The following is a 17,173-nucleotide window of genomic DNA, read 5'->3' as shown; positions in this document are numbered from 1 at the left end:
AACTCAGCTTATACTAGAATTCGAAAAAAAAAAGATCACGTACGATTACGATACTCCCAATGCGAAATTTCAGCGCAGCTGTATACGCTTCTTTCATTTCACGATATATTGAGGCATCGCACCGATCACTGCACCAACCGGCAGAGCCACGACGCGCGGCGCTATATTTAGACTGGCCACACAGTTGCCGCTTCCCCAGCAACTGCAGCTTCTGCAACCGCAATCTTTACCGGGGAAATGCTTGCGGTGAACTCTATGCGCGAAGGCGAGCTTTCTGGTTCATTTTTTCGTTCCCCGCACGGCCGCTGCCGCGGATGCGCGGACGTCAGCGCCATCTGGTGGTGCTTCAAAGTGACTTCCACCGCTTTCCTTGCTGCACGTTCCCCTTCCGCTTTCCTTCTCGCGCTGTCGCCGTATTTCATCCTCCGCTGCGCTCCGCGTTCGCGCATTCATCTTTTGCTGTGCTCGTTCGCTCGGTTGTATCGCCGAGCCACGCCGATGCTCAGCGCAGGAACGGGCACCCTTAAAGGGCCCCTCACCAGGTCTGTCTATTTTGAGCTGACAAGCGCAGAGCATACATTGCGCGATAACGATCGTGTCCGCAATGTATTACGTCGCTACGCGCCGCGGAAGGATCTGAAATTTCAAACCGAAAACAGTTTTTCTTTCTCCTCGCGGACGCCGCGCTCCAAGCCGGAGTATGACGTACTCGTGTGCCTGCGCCTACGCACTGGCGTCCGCAGTATGACGTCACTCATGGTGACACGTGACTTCGAGAAGTATTCTAGACATCTGTTATCTGTGCGATCTGTTCCTTGAATTGACGAACTGAAGTTTAGAGAAATAATAAAACACACAAACGGAATGTCTGCGTTTTTTTTTTTTTGTTTTACTTCGCACCGAAGCAAGAGAGATGTAATTCCGCTTCGTCTGCTTGTTCTCACGGTCGTGCGGTCACGTGCGCCGGTACCGAAACTATGCCATTTTCTACAGTGTTCCAGCGCGTGATCATGCACTGCGACCCGCTTGTTCTGCCTCAGTATTCCTGTAGCACTGAATTATACCGCTAGTCATGTTTCCTTGTGCACAGCGCGCAAAATCGTGCGCTGCGCGAACGAGACAACAGCTCGCGCGCGACGCCGTCGGCGGAAGTGCTTAGCACCCAAAAAAATGTAAGGAGCAAAAAAAAAAATGAAGGCGGGGCCTGTGACGTATGCGTCACGGTATCCTACAGGTGCGGTATGGGAGAACGCAGGGAAGGAATTTCGCTTGTGTAGGCTAGACGGGGCGATTGGAGAGCGCGTCTTGCTTGGCAGTGGAGCCCGCCTGCTGAAATCATGGGTTCGCGGCACTGAAATATCTATATCTTGAATATTAATGAGCCGATTTGAAATTTTTTTTGCGGCAGAACGCTCAATAGAGAAGACGTAACAACTTCCAGCGTATAACCAAAATTTGCTATGGGCCTGTTAAATTATGGGGTTTTACGTGCCAAAACCACTTTGATTATGAGGCACGCCGTAGTGTGGGACTCCGGAAATTTCGACCACCTGGGGTTCTTTAACGTGCACCTAAATCAAAGTACACGGGTGTTTTCGCATTTCGCCCCCATCGAAATGCGGCCGCCGTGATCGGGATTCGATTCCGCAACCTCGTGCTCAGCAGCCCAACATCATAGCCACTGGGCAACCACGGCGGGTGCTATGGGGCCTGTTGAAGGGCCCTTTAACATAGGGCTGAAGCTTCCTTTGTTCAACACGAGTGTCACACTAGTACAACGAAGACTCTGGGTTGAACAGCTTTAAAGACGAAATCAGTCTTTATTTGTCATACATCTATATTGGAGACAAAGGAACACATGGCAAGTGAACATCTGTAATGTATGAAGCACCTGCAGAAGAGCAGATTCTGGTGCTACTCATAACTGCAGGTAATGAGTGTGTGAATGGTGATCAGACATCTGTCCAAGTAATGGTAATTAACCTATGTACAAGAGCGCATCACATACACAACTATGATATATACATTTGAATGAGCGACCATACGTTGTCAACTATGGGGGGAAAGTTGCGTGGACTTCATTGATGACAAAATGGAAAGTAGCAATGTGCAATCATTGTCACGACAAGGAGGAACCCGAGTGCAAGCCATTTATGGTATAAAACCACGCACTCAGGAGAAAAACTAAGCTACATGCTTGCTGAATTTGGCGTTTATCATTGGTCACAAACGCATATGGTACAAATAGCATCAAATCCAGATTGTTCATTGTCACCGAGCATCTGGCCAGGGCCTAATGTTTGCTTCCATGCTGCAAACAACGCATTTGTGTATGCTACAGATAAAGACAGCACAACACATTGCGATTTTGATTGTATGGTACTTGAGTATTTCGCTTCCCTTAAATTTCAGTTACCCATGTTCCTGTAGGAGTTCTTCCAGACCTCGGCGAATGTTACGGACGAGTGAAACCGGTAAAAGATGCTGAGGGGTAGCGAGGCCCGTATGATAACCGTCCAAGCCATGAACCCGTAGAAGCCAAGTTGCACGGGGCTGGCCTCGACCTTCTGCTTCTCGAAAGTGTAGATGATCCAAAGTGTGAGGTTTCCAATGAGCAGGAACGTGATGACTTGCCGGCCCGGCTTGCTGTGGTCGTGCTCGGGCAGGTACGTCATGCGGCAGGTTATGTCCGCGATGAAGAGCGACTGCATCGTCACCTGGACGATGGTCAGAATGCTGGTGACCATGACCAGAAGGTTCGGGATGTGGTCTTTGGGCAGCAGGCTCCCGGCTATGATGCCGAACATGGCGTAAACGTAGAGCCCGAACGCGGCAACGCTGAGCAGAATGCTTCGCAGGTGGTCCTTCCGGTCGGGGTGGAAGCGGAGCGACTTGATGCGGAAGAAACCGATAGTTATGGCCCCGATGGTCAGTACCTTGATGCCGCAGTGCGAAAGGTCCGACAGGTAGATGGCCAGCATCGCGTACCGCTCGTGCTGGATCAGCACGAAGAAGACAATGAGGCAGATGGTAGAGCAGACGAGTACGAGGAGACCGAAGAAGAGGCCCTTGCTGGAGCCCGTGCAGTTGACCTTGGAGCCCGCCTGGAGGCTCGACGTGCGCGATATGCCGTCGTCGTGGCTGTTCTCGACGTGGTACACGGGGTCCTTGCCGATGTTCTTCCACATGACGTAGAGCACGGCCGCGCTGATGAGGCTGTACTCGACGATGAACGGGTACAGGAAAGGGGACGAGTCGGACACGATGGTGCCCATGATGTCCTGCTTTTCGCACGGGTTGGTGAAGTTCTGCGACGCGTTCTCCTGGGAGAATCGGCTTCGCTGCACTGCGAGCGAAACGGGAAACAGCGAATTACTCACGGGCGAGAGTACATTATTGAAAGCGAGCAGGAATAGAAGCTGTGCTCAAACTGTGAACAAAAAATTTTCAGTGCGAAAATCTCGCTGCGGTGACGTTCTGCCCTAAAAAGACTATGGAGGGGGGCGCCAGCCAACTAGGCTACCTCGGTGACAAGGATTCACTGCGCACAAAACCGCACTGCACTTGCAGTCTGTTGCACCGTGCTCCATAACAGTTCCCAAGAGACACCGGCAAGTTCGATACCGTCGCGGCGTCACCGCCACGCGCGATGGCTACGCTGACTGAACGGAAGCAAGAACGCGCGCACGCAACTGCCAAGAGTCCGTACGACGGGTGCGACATTGTCATTCTACTGTGTGACCAAAGAAGCGTGCATGCTCAACTATCTTTTTTCTTGCTGTACTGAAATCGGAACTGCATAGTATATGGTGTCCCAGCTAACGTTAGCCAAGCTGTTGTGAGCAAAAGGAAGAAAAAGAAAACTGTGCTAGATGCGGCTATAAGACTTGAGTTGTTCGATCGGTCGCATCAGTCATATGTTTATAAATGTATCTTGCATCGCGTATTTTATTACTTTTCTTTTTTTCACAACAGCTTGGTTAGCGTTAGCTTGGATAGCCGGTATATTGCTCCTGCAGGTATACATATTACCCCGATCAATGTTATTTTGTAGAAACGACAAAACTATTGCGCCTGTGATATTTGAATGTGAAAGTTCACATCTTTATTAGGGTTACACCGGTGACAATATAGTGTAGGAGGCCAGAGTTGCTCCATACAGAGTATATATTGTAGGCTTCACTTACCCCTGAATGGCAAGATAAGTTCTTCCAGTGTGCTTCCACGGCCATTTCTGAGGTGGTGCTCGTTTATTTCCTGCAGAGTCTCCTTGCCAAGAGTGCGTATCCAAACGCATATGTTGGTGGCCACGACGTGCATTAGGCCGAATCTGGCAACCACTTTGAACTTGTGGATATTCAGCTGAAATATTCAGTTGGAAGGCGTCAAAGTCAGCGCTGGACACTACTGTAAGGCAACATTGTCGTACTCACCCTTGCGTTCATGAAGATAAAGTACATTTGAGCAAATGTGAAAACCATTTGCAGGACAGGGTTGATTCCCAGCAGTACGCTGTAGCAGGGCGACGTGGATGGAATTTCGAAGAACGAGCCGAACTCTAAGCCGTTGTACACCATTGTGCCCAGGCCAAAGGCTGCAAATGCAGAGCGTAGATCATGTCAGAACGGTAATACCCTTACAGCCGTAATGGGAATAGAGGAACTTTGGTTTCGCCAAAAATATCTGCTTTCAAACGTCACGTGATCAACAATAATGGAAGTTTCACCGCCGCTCAAAGTTACGAGCTGCAAAGAACATCCACCACACGGCAACAGTGCAGCGTGGCACACACACGACTTGTGTGCTCACTTTTTGCACATGGCGTCGCCGTCTGCTATCGTCTGTCAGAAATACTCTTGGTTCATATGGTGTTTGATATCCGTTAATTGCGCTTAAATGCACAAATTTTAGTAAGAAGCAATCCTCGACATCTGCGAAAACATTTAGCAAACTAAACATATGCTACAAAGTGAAATGACTTTCCATTAATTTCTAAAAAGCCATCACTAACATCGTTGTGCCAAGATGCAGCTACAGAGTACTTTTTCTCTGCCTTCACACGTGGAAACGCGGAGTTTCGCGGCGACATCTAGCGAGCGCGACGAGACTTTTATAAGCGCGCGGCTTGGGTTTAAGTCCGAGATCTCCGCTTAGGAGCAACTAACGCGCCGTGCCAAATATTTCGGAAGCGATGTCGCAGCTATGCAGATTTCTGCGTGACTAGATTGTGGTATACAACCACTCTTCTAAAGCGGCGGAACCAGGTACTCGGGCGTACGACATGCTTCATTTCATCTTTTTTTTCAGCGTGCGGCTAATATTGTGCGCGTTGCTACAGCAGAAAAGTAATTAGCGAGCAACTCTGAAAGAAAAAAAAAAAAAAAACTCTGTCTGCTGTAAAATTTAATACAAGCTGATATTCCAAACACCTCGTGTGCCAATTCAGAACCGTTTTGCGCATTATATTGGGGGCGAGGACTCACGGAGTCGCCATCTGTCGGAAGAGCCTCCCTTGCGTAGTATGATGGATCACGTGGCGCGCTCTTCATAGGTTTCGCTTACGGCGCTCAATGAGAACACCAAGCGGCAGCCCTCCTCGACATTGATGTAAGTACTCTCAAAACGAGGGAAGTTTTTGACTGGCGATATAATAATCTTGGGCAAACTGAAAGCATAGAATCGTTTACAGACGCTATCTCTTTACCGAATACGTACAGTGAACGCCACTGCAGGCGGTCGCCGCGATGGAGTCTCCCGAACCGGCTTCTGGCGTGAAAGGTAGGCAAACACTGAGAGTAAACTATGTGAAATATGTTCTTATAGTGGGCTGTCTGTATAATCAAATGAAGCATAACAGAACGAAGCCTCAATGCAGCGATCGCACGGGTTCGCAGCAACCGACTGCGTGTCTGCATGCATGTCCGCGCACAATGTTTTGCATTCGCTGCGAGCGCGTTTTCGCACCGTGCTGTGAGCTTTAGGCCGCAGCATATGAGCATTTGACAGTACACTAGCAACCATTGTTGCGTGGACGCTATCAGAGCTGTCAAAAAATGATTTCGTTATAGAAAATTCGACGCCTACAGCGACTGTGATGTGCCGCCGCGACGATTCAATCTTTATCTGTCTTCTAAATTCTCGGACATTTCAATATTATTTTTCAAGTCGCGTCGCACTCTATGTTTATCGGTCTTCTCAGCGTGCGATTTCCCTCTGCTTCTTTTTCGTAATCCAGTGCATTAATTCATAATACAAACATGACCATATGTCATGCCTTCTTTTTAATGTGCGTCTTACCGCTCCCTTTCCGTTCCAGTGAACTTGCCAGTATCTAGCATCAACAAGTTCATAGACCAAACCGTCACGACATTAGCCGGGCAGCAGGCGCGGGCGAGCGTCTCAGTGCGCGTTTTCTGCTACTCACCGAACATCGCAGTCCCGGCGCCGTAGCAGAAATTTCCTCGCGTCTGTGCTTGCTGCATACCCGAGTTGTAGGCGATGTCTGCTTGCCGGTTCTAAGTTTCGCGAGCCAAGCTTCACGCAGCTGCTTGTCCTGCGGCTACGTGTGAATAAGGCTGACACCAGGCTCCGTTGCGTACGTCCGGCACTGCAGTAACCTACCGTGCTGCACGCCTCCAAAGGCAGCCACTGCCTATTATAGTTATTTAAAATTTGGTCAAGCAGACACCCAAGGCGGTAAAGCCTCGCCACTTAATTAAAGCCGCAGCGCAGATGGGAGTTTAAACTTTCTTTTTCAGCTTGCTTCGGCGCTCCCGAAGCAGCTGACGCGGCCGCTGTGTCCACGTGATCCCTCATGCCACGCCACGCCGATTGTGGCGCCAGCTTTTCCATTGGTGGAGCTCGCCCCCAATATCTACTAAACGGTGCTCTAATGCTAAATTTAGCACAGCAAAGAGAAAAACTATCACCTGCGTCCCGCCGTATTAGCTAGCCAGAACGGGAACTAAGCGGTTCGCTCCCTGCGCTCTCTGGTGCGTACCAATGGCGCCGATCCTGAGGAAGAGGCTTCCGTGGCTACGGTCGTTCTCCGAGATGCGTTGCTTCTTGAGCCTCGGCGGCACACCGCCGCTCTGGGCGGCCGCGGCGTCGAGCCCCTTGTTGGGCTGCGCCTTGTCGCCCACGCTGCGTCGCAGGTTCTCGAGGATGGTGATCTTCTTGGGGCACCTGTACGCGGCCCCGGACCCGGTCGGGGAGGAGCGCCGGAGCAGGTAGATGTACACGTAGAGGAGGAACAGCAGGCTCACGCTGTACAGGTACATGTAGAAGCCCTGCGTGCGCGCGGCTACAGTCAGCGGGCACATTGTACCATCGCTCAAGGTGAGAGAAAGGAAGAACCAGGTGCTCGTATGTATATATTGCTATACTGGGTGTCCCACATAACTTTAGCCAAACATTAAAAATATGTGGACAGAACCAAGGTAATGTTGTTTGCCGTCGCTTGCAGATACTCATATTATTTTTTCCTCACTCCACCTAATTAGATAAATAGTTTCATTTAGTTAATCAACTTCTCAAACAATATACTTACGAGTAGATGAACAGTGTCGATGAGAAAATTGTAGAGCGACGTGAAAAACTCCCGATACAGCTTTCTGTTGCTCAATACGTGCTACATAAAAGTGTTTTTTCGAGCGTGAAAGAAGACTGCGAATACACGCAAAGTGCCTCGAGCGGCCAGTCGCGCGAACGCAGTATTTAAAATGATCTACTGTAAGGGTACTCCCATTATGGTGTACGGATAAAGCGAGTCACTATGCTCCCCGTTCAAAATTGACGATGCCAATGCCTCGTACCCCCATGGGCCACAAAACTAGCAGTGTGCTGGCAATAAGCAAAGAGTTTGCTCGGCATATTGTTTAATACACAGAGAAGGAAGTTTACATTGAAGCATTTGCGATGAAACCTAAGTTGCCACCGACCATTATGCTTCACCGCAACGCAAGTAATCATGTGGCGCAGCCAACCTCCTCGGCACAATCGCCTGTCAAACGCCACTCGTAAAACCAGCGGCAAGGCATCCAACACCCGGACTCCATAATTGACGAGAGATTTAAATAAAGAAAGAAAAACTCTCGCCTCGCAATTGTAATTGCCGTGTCGTAGAACATTACGTAAACTGTGAACGTCAAACAGTTCAGCCGATTACGTTATGCGAATCTTGCATGCTACCCAGTAAATATCGTACAAAGATGGCTACACGCGTAAAGAAAACTCTGGGGCTCTACGTGCTAAAACCACAATCAGATTTTGAGACACGCCGTAATTAATTTTGTCCGCCTGGGGTTCTTTAAGGTTCACCCAATGCACAGTGCACAGGCGATTTTGCATTTCGCCTCCATCGAAATGCGGCCGCCGCTGCCAGGATTTGACCCCGCGACCTCTTGCTTAGTAGCGCAACGCTAAAGCCAATAAGCACTCGCGGCGGGTCTACACGCGTGAGCAGTGCGTCGGCGCAGTGCGCAGGGTCTTCGCTTCAAAATTCTTGCGGGCTAAGTCAGCCAACCGGAATAGGTTTCGCGCCGCGAAATTAACACAGAAATAGCAAAGGAAAACGAAAAAAATAAATAAGAGCGAGCTGGGAAGCGATCAAAAACAAACAATGAGCGGTGATGTGCCAAAAACAGTTTATTGCAAAGCAATTTCCGACGGCTGCAATTGCGACGCTATTTCACGTGAAGAATCGAAGAATAGAGAGATGAATGAGCAGCCGTTGAGTTCGCAAAGCGTATTTGCTTGGAACGACTTTTTAGGATGACACTAGCTTCTAGATAATTATTCCCAAAGTGTACGACAAAATACGTGGGCGTGGCAGTTATTTGTGTTTTTCGATGCATGAAACGGCGTTTTGTTAAAAGAAAGTAAGTGGGACAACAGTGCAATTATACCACAAGTTTGATGGCGCATATCTTTAAGCCTGTGTCATTCACAAAATTCGTTCCGGGCAGATGTGCCTTGCTTGCGGTTACATCTCGTAAATTTCAATGTGTAGCGTAAGTTTGGTAACTCGTCGGTTGTGCATATCGATTTCTCGTGCAAGTAATGTCCGCCTTTTTTAGTAATTCAGTTCAATGACTAAAATTATGCTACCTGCCACAGACGATTTTTAAATGGCTGTGTAGTAAAAACACGTCCCCGTAATTTGGTTATTCGCGTGAACGGTGGCCAAACCTGTTTGTAAGCGCCACATTCCTCATATTTCACGTGCAGCAGCTTTTTGGACTATTTTATAGGGCACTGTCATTTCACCATGTTTAATTTCGATCCACGCTGTCTTCAACGGGGCCTTACAACGCGACAGTAAAGGAAACGCGGCAGTAAACGCGGCAGTGAAGGAAACCACGACGCCTCAAGGAAAACGCAAGTGCGACCACGAACAGCTGGAATGTTTTCCCAGACGCTTCTGGCAGGTCGCTACCGAAGAAAAGTATTGCTTCAATATCAGGGCTGACGATGTTCGATCGAGCGAACGTTTGTATGCAGCTGTGAGGCACGTACTGTTCTCGATAAACGAAGGCGGCGAACTTTAAAAAAGAACAAGAGTACTTCATGCGACGGTATTCACAGTTAACTGGGCGACAGCATTTCTGCGAAGCTTTAGGCGCACCGGTTCCTTACACAAAAAAGAAACAGACAGACAAATAGAAACGAGTACGGATGATCTCAGTATTAGGATTGACCGTGGTGATTAGTCGCGGATCTAATGAATTTCCCACACCATAAAGCAACAGAAAAGGCTGCTTGGTCGTAATGAACAAAAAGAGTGACGCAGTAGAAACGAAGACACCCACAGTGTGCTTCAACTATTTTTCTGCATCTGTCGAAATGTAGTTTTATTTTCGATGCCACTGTGCACACATTTCTGCGTGGCCCTCCCGTGCCAAAAATTGCCACCCTTATCGTACCGCACGATGACATTGGCGACGAGCGTGTTGTCATTCCCGAGCCGATAGCGAAGGTCGTCTTATTCAGAGAAAAAGAGGCAATAAAAAAATATGACAATTCTGTCACATCAGCTGCAAAAATTGGAAGAGGTGGACGTTACTTGCGTGACATATCGCAAGTTTCCTTTATTAACGTTGTCCTTATTCACTTTGGGACACATGAAACAATCACGGATTTGAAGCTGACCAGTAATTAAGCAATATCCATTTAACAGAAATCGCCTAATTAGCACCAGGTTAGAGAAATCCGCTCTCAAATCCTGTGGGGCAAAGCACTGGTGCTCTAGTTTACATTTGTCAGCGTTCCGTTTCATCTCTGTGACGTCGGCACGTCGCTCTTTTGCAGATGGCGCCACCGGAGCTCCGCTTTGGCGCAAAACTCTTCCATCAACGCTCACCTCGAAGTAATAGAGGGGCACCCTGAACGTCACCACCTCGGACGTGAAGAACACCACGCAGATGACGACGAGCAGCTGGCAGTACATGGAGCTGACCATGATGAACTGCTGGGTCCTGCGCAGAGGGAGCACAGCATCGTTGATTACAGCAACACAGTGAGAGGAGGACCAACACTCAAATCAAATAGCGCGGCTTGTAATGATTGATGGAGCTTACTGGCTCCATCAATCAAGGGCAACTTGTGACCAAAGAACGCCAGTTGCGGGATTTAAACTATCGAAGCAACACACCGTATTTGATAGACATATTATAGACAGATAGACATCTTTGATAGACAGCTCTGCTTATTTAACGCGCGTCTAAATTTAAGTACACGGGCGTTTCTGCATGTACGGGGTAGTCATATCTAAGTTTTCCGGAATTTCGCCTGTCGCAAAAAACAATTTTAGTCCTTGAGCTGGAATAATTCAGAGATGGGGACATTACTTGCACGAGAAATCGAAACATTTATTAAACTAATTAACGAAAATTCACAAACTAACTTATTAATTACTTTACGGCAAAATATTGCAATTTATTAATTGCAGCCGGTGAGCCTGCAAGGCGTATACACTTGAAGTGAATTTCCGGAATGACACCAGTGTGGAGTCATGCGCCATCAAAACTCGCCGTAAGAATGCACTGCTGTTGCACTTACTTTTTTAACAAAAATGAATTTTATGTGTTGAAGCACAAATGTAACTGGAACGCCCATTTACTTCATCCCGCACTTTGGGAAAAAATATGTAATAATAACACGCTCCGTCGCATCCTTCGCACGCTCAAACATACACGCGGACACTCTACACTAAGAACAAATGGGTTCCTGAGAGTTCCTTTTGCAGGACTTACTACTTATCCCATATTGAAGTTAGGTGCCGAGTGTTATCGCACTCTGGGATGGTGCACGATAAATCTGCTGTAGTACACTCGATGACGCTCGGAAATAGTGGTAGTCCGGGACATGATCTTAGTACGGAAAAAGGAGTAGACAGTACTCCCTTTGTTGCCCGGGTGTAGGTTTCGCATATTGGCTCTCGCTGCCCACCTTGGCGTCTCCAGCGGCTCCCTCGGAAATGAAGGCAGAAAACGTCTCTCGGTGTGAAAATTAGAAACGGTGCGTCACTCGTCATGGCTGCTGTGCTGCTGACAGCTTCCTCTGGTTTCAAGAACAGTCTCCGTCTCCGTAAAAAAAAAAAAAAAAGACGAGCAAGGCAACAGCGTTCTAAGTCCGCTGAGCGGGAAGGCTGGCATCAGAGGTCAAGGAAACAAATGAAAGACCGTCGCGCGCGCGCTCCGACGGTTCCGCGCGGAAGGATGCCAATGGCCGTACGGCTGCATCATATAACCGCGTTAGCACGCGGCAGCCACGGTGACGCCTGCATCACGCGATGGGTCTTTTCTTGTTTAACCTCGCTTTACTCGGAAACAATTTGGAGAGCGCGGCTGCGAAGTGTCCGTATCGTCAGGCGAGTCGCTGCAGCGGTTCCCTCGTCCCCTTCGAGCAAATGGAGGCCGCACGCGCGCTCGCGAAATTGAAGGCCATGGTCCGTTTCCCGTGACGCAACAGCACCGCAGGCCTCACAGTAGTAGTAGTACCTGCCGAAATCCATCCCGACGCGAAGTCCATACACGCCGTCCTCGCTGGGTCGCCGGCCCCTCGGCAAATGTTGCAGGCTCGACTCGCCAGCGCGGCAGGCGCCTGCCGTGCGGCAAAGGAGTTTTCCGTTGAGCACTCGCGCGCGCCTCCTTTCGAGATGGCATTCGTCTTAACGCGCAACCGAGAGGCTAGCCTTTCAAGCTTCCATCATTACGCCGCCGCCACACAGGTGCTCGCGCCCTCGCCAACCTCCTCCCGTGCCCCTCGAAGAGAAAGCACGCGTGCTATGGGCGCGCGTGAGACGAAAGAAATGCACCGAATGAAAGCCCTCCTCCTCCTCCTCCTCCTCCTCCTCCTCATTTCGGGGTCTTCGCGAGAACTTTCATGCGAGACAACTGCCTGCACGCGATACAGCGGCTTCTTTCGGGCCGAATCCTTCCATGCATGCGCATAGAGCCTTCAAAACTTGTCCCTTCCTTTTCTTTTTTTTTTTTTTTCTTTTTTCGCGCAGTCACTTCAGACGCTCGGCATATGATGAGCAACTCGTTAAGGCTCCTTCCATCGAAGCATGTATGCGCTGCCGTGGTGACTCAGCTCTATCCCACAGCGCATACCCGTGGCGTCGACGGCGCGGAAGTAGCGGCGTTAAATCATACTCTCATATAGTTTGCGGCGTCAATACTGACAAGCGAAATAATTTACGAGCGCCCGTTTACAAGTGGCCGCGAGAACTGCGAAGCCAGCAGAAATGTACACAGGCATGTAACTGCTTGCGTCCTATAGTTGGTTTATAATTAATGCTCTTAATTTTGCGTCTCTCATTGTCTTCCTACCGACTAACGGCGGGTTAATTTCTCAGACAAGTTTTGCAAAATATGAACTCAGTGGAATAAATTATAGCGCCTTTACTTGCTAGAGGATCTTTATACTTTGCTCTTCGAAGTCAGCAGCTAGTACCGCTGAAATGACTGAAATAAACCGTTAGCTTTTTTGCCGGAACTGAGGTGTAGCCTAGCGCCCTATTATTCCGTTTTGTCTCTTGCTTACGTTTCGTCGGTCGCGTTCCCCGAGTTGCAACATCAACAAAATTAGCACGAAGGGCAGACTGAAAGCACGCGTACAGCCGCACAGTGCGCACTTGTCAATTTTAAGCTACGTGCGCGCTTCACAAGAAGGTTTTCAAATTTCTCGGCACACCCTGGTGTTGCGAAAACTTCTACGGTCGGCCGCACGTGAATGTGTCGCCGCGTTCTCCATCCCAGCATCGTTATCTTGCGACACCAAAGTTGTCGCTCCCAGTTGCCTCGCACGTTTACAAAATCGAAATCTATGGGTGTGGATCACGGTCCCCTATAGCGAATTGGGGCCACCAAGCGGACTTTTTTCAGCAAATATTTCAGATCAGAGGCGATCGAACAAGTCTCCAAACAAGCGTAATGCTCCGTTCAAGTTAATCTGCTTAAAAATACGACTTTCTTCTTCTTCTTCTTCTTCTTCTTCTTATTATTATTATTATTATTATTATTATTATTATTATTATTATTATTATTATTATTATTATTATTATTATACTTGAACGCTATACTTTAGCACGGTTTGCGGATTGTGGCTGAATTTGTCAAATGTACGTTGAGCAAAAACTGTGATAAACCAGTCATCGTCATTTATTACGCAGCGCCATGGGCAGTGCACTCAGTACTAAGTAATGATGATGACTTGGTTTTCTCTTGTTGGGGGGTGCGAGGAAGTAGTGCAGGTGAATGCCGCTGGGTCGCGTGCAAGCTTCAGCAAGCCGTGGGGCGATTGTATGCGACATCAGTAATGTCATTCCTCCCGACGGAGCTAGTGCTCGAGCAGTTGCCGACTGAAATTTGCGCGACACTTTCCCCGTTGTCTCTGGAAAACTTGCTCAGAGGTAACTCACACTGTCACTGATGCAAAATTTATTACAAGCTCAAGGTAAAAAATCTTGTGCGCGAGTAAAAATTTCGCCCACGTAGACAACACGGTGCACGCGAGTTCGTGATGCTTCAAACCCGCGAAGAACTGCGGGAGCTGAGCAACAAAAGGCGTCGGTGACTCACAGCGAGGTGACCTCCTGCTCGGTATCGGCAAACGTGACCGCTTCCATGGCGGTTGCTGCAGGGATCGAGACGCGCTGTGCAGGCAGACGCTGAGCGCGGCGCCGAGTATGCGATGCCCGGGGATCTCGCTGCGAACGCAGCGTGACTCAAGCTGGGGACCGGCGAGCTTCCGAGGAAAGCCCCTCCTATAGAGCTTGCAGCGTGATTCGCGGCTCACAGCAGCGGCTTGCTGGAGCGAAATGATCAAAATGGCGACGGCTGGGCTGCGAGCGTGCACGTGAACGCGCGTTCTCTCTTCGTCGTCTTCCAGTGCGGTTTAACGATATCTGATGCGCGCGTTGCTGACAGAAAGCGCTGGGTTTGTTGTCGCTGGCCGTGTTGTATTGGCATAGTCGTTTTACAAGCGCTTAGAGAGAGAGAGAGATTGTGCAGAGAAAGATGCGCTATTTTCTGCAACCGTTTAGAGTGCACGGCTCAGCGCCTGGTTGGTTGAACGCCTGCGAGGAAAACAAGTGTATATATACTTTGGCAGGACGCGGCGCGTAACCAGAGTCGAACATCGCCGCTCCAGCGTGGGATACGAAGAGAAAGCGGAGTCGCATCGGCGAGGAGCGATAGCGCCTACTGTAGATATTTAACTTTGTTATCTAGCTACCACCTGTCTATTGGCCGATCCCTAACAATGGGCTCGTGCAATTTCTTTAGATCATCATTATCATCATATATAGTCACCGTGGTCGACGAAAGCAGATTCTCCATGTTTTAATGCGAAAACATTTTATGCCCCACTATGCGAAAATCCGTCAGCGTAGTCAGCGTGACGTCACGATCGATAGTACCAAAAATTGCCGACGTCTGTCTGTCTGTCGCAAGGAGTAAAAGCACGTCAAAAATGCTCGGTTTTGCGGCTCGAGCTGGCGTTTGGGCTAGGAATCCACCAAGCCAATCGACGAGTACGTCCGATAGTAGGAATGAAGGAAAAAGGGTTTATTTACATTATGTACACGGGCTCCAGGTACGGATCGAAGCCCACTCCATGTAGGAGCATGTGAAGCTTCAACCAGACGAACGCGTTGGAACGCGTCCACAAGCGCCGCGCTCGCTCGACGTCGCGTCGCGCCCGGCGGACGAACAGGGCGCGCAGCCAAACGATGCACGAGTTGCCGCGCGTCGCCGCGGCGCAGTGTTGCTAGGTGCCTGTGTTCAAGGCAGCCCAGCCTTCGCTTAACGGTCACGTTAAGCAATGTGCTGCAGATGGCAATAAAACACAATAAGTTTAAAATTAAAAGTTGTTTTCATATTTAAAAAAGAATATTGCAGGGCTCCTAGTGTTTCAGTCAGCTCAACTGCGACTTAATACCGAGTATTGTGAACTCGGTGAAACCTACAGCAGCATCGGCATAGCATCACTCACATGCTCTGCGTCTCACGCGTGCTGCACGCTGTGTCAGGTCCAGAACTTCGGCGATGAACATTTCGTTATTAATGCACCCGTTACGGCTGCCATCATAGAATACCAAAACCCGCGCGGAACTCCGATCACAACGCACGCAGCTTGCCCGGGATTGCCTGCACGCCACGCGAAGTATCGTTCCTGAAGTCACCTTAGTTCGCCGTGGTCATGTGAGGCTCTTCGGGCGGGTGACGTGAGCGGCAGCTTCTAGCACGGGCGCAAAAAACTTAGCAGTGCAAAGTCACCACGCCGCCGCGCGTCGACATGCGATGCAGCCTCCGCGCCTGACGCCGTACGCGCTGAGACGCGGTGCGGCGCGTGCGGCCGCGTACCAGCGCGTACGCCTGGTTGGGGCTTAAAACTCCGAGTTCACATCAGGACACATCAGACTTCTCGCACTGCACGAAGGGCTCTGCTTTTAATACCATCGTCTTCCCCAGGCGACTAGACTATAGGGAATCTGATGACTGTACCCCGGCCAACCACAATCGTCGAATCGGTCGCAATATTCCGCCCATGAATGCTTCGGCCCTGAGGGCAAATAAATTATATCGCACCTTTCTGCCGAACTCCACTTCTGATGGTGCTAGCTATGCCCCCGCATATTTAGCAAGCGCGTAGCAATCTGGGAATCCGAGGTCGAAGCCCTTCCCACGGCAGCATTCGACGCTGGCCTTTCTCATTAGTTCCGGTTGTCAGGCGCTGGTAGAGGGGCCCTTTCTGGAACCGTCAACCGTCGGTGTCAACGCTGCGTTGACTTCGGTATAGGCGCTGATGAATGGGTGGGGTTGCCTCGTGTAGTAATCGTATAATTAAGGCTCTTGGTCGTGTTGAGACGTAACATCAGACTGGCATCAGATACCTCAGAGAGGTTGCTGTAAACAAAGTAATTTAATGGCTTTGAGAAGAAAACTTGGCACATTTCGGTCTGGGTGGGAGTCGAGCCCAGGCATCCGGGGGTACGAGAAGAGTACGCGTCCCGGACGCTCTGGCCGACTAAAGGTGTTTGCCGATGCTTGCGTCATTGAGAACGTGACGGTGCAGCCAATATGGAGAACGTGGCGCCACGTCTTGAGCGTATAAAATGAGCGCACTGCCTCCCGCGCGTCACTAGCTCTTCGGATTTCATCAGTGCTATGTCTACTACGATGGACTCACGACGCCACGTCATGAATATATAGAATGAGGCGGTCTGTGGCCAATATGTACGCAAACACACTGAATCAGCAGGAAGAACTTCAATGCATGTAAACAACATCAATCGAAACCATTTCACCAAAGGGACTCTAATGCGTTCGCATTCCCACACGTAAGCAGTCCAAAGTGTCTCTGCCAGATTTTTATTCTTGCGACATACTTTATTCCAGTCGAAATTTTCTGTCGTTCGCGTATACTGCATGTCTGCAAAAACGCTTCGTTGATCCCCCGCGCACCTTTCCTTCGTGGGAACGGCAACGTGCGGGAGGCGTGACTGGTTCAACCAGTTCAGCTCCAGCGCAGAAGACGAGAGAAAGGCCTGCGACGCATCCACGTGGCGCGCTTCTTCCGTTGAAACAGCTCGTTCGCGATTGTTCCCTTCCAACGACGATTGCGTCGGCAGGAATGTATTGTTCCCTCGTTCCCGCCCTCTTTTTTG

At 49.6% G+C, this 17,173-nt stretch overlaps 1 protein-coding gene across 4 annotated transcripts in view; it reads right to left on the bottom strand.

Moving 5' to 3' along the window:
* Window positions 1–1,800: 1,800 nt before the first annotated feature.
* Window positions 1,801–17,173, bottom strand: part of OtopLa (proton channel otopetrin-like a) — a 41,810-nt gene continuing 26,437 nt past the window's right edge. For 2 of the 4 annotated variants that reach the window (XM_050182611.3, XM_050182612.2), the window contains 5 exons: window positions 10,361–10,475; window positions 7,001–7,289; window positions 4,434–4,594; window positions 4,188–4,362; window positions 1,801–3,346 (listed from right to left, as the gene is read on the bottom strand). In XM_050182611.3, the coding sequence (XP_050038568.1) occupies window positions 2,409–3,346; window positions 4,188–4,362; window positions 4,434–4,594; window positions 7,001–7,289; window positions 10,361–10,475 (1,678 nt within the window). In that variant the 3' untranslated portion in view covers window positions 1,801–2,408. Of the gene's footprint in view, window positions 3,347–4,187; window positions 4,363–4,433; window positions 4,595–7,000; window positions 7,290–10,360; window positions 10,476–11,999; window positions 13,436–14,084; window positions 14,310–17,173 lie in introns of those variants that run through there. The other 2 variants (XM_050182613.2, XM_055073446.2) reach the window with 2 other exon arrangements.

The sequence above is a fragment of the Dermacentor andersoni genome, chromosome 4, assembly GCF_023375885.2.
Source record: "Dermacentor andersoni chromosome 4, qqDerAnde1_hic_scaffold, whole genome shotgun sequence".
NCBI classification, from domain to species: domain Eukaryota; kingdom Metazoa; phylum Arthropoda; class Arachnida; order Ixodida; family Ixodidae; genus Dermacentor; species Dermacentor andersoni.
This window is presented reverse-complemented; position numbering and strand designations above follow the sequence as displayed.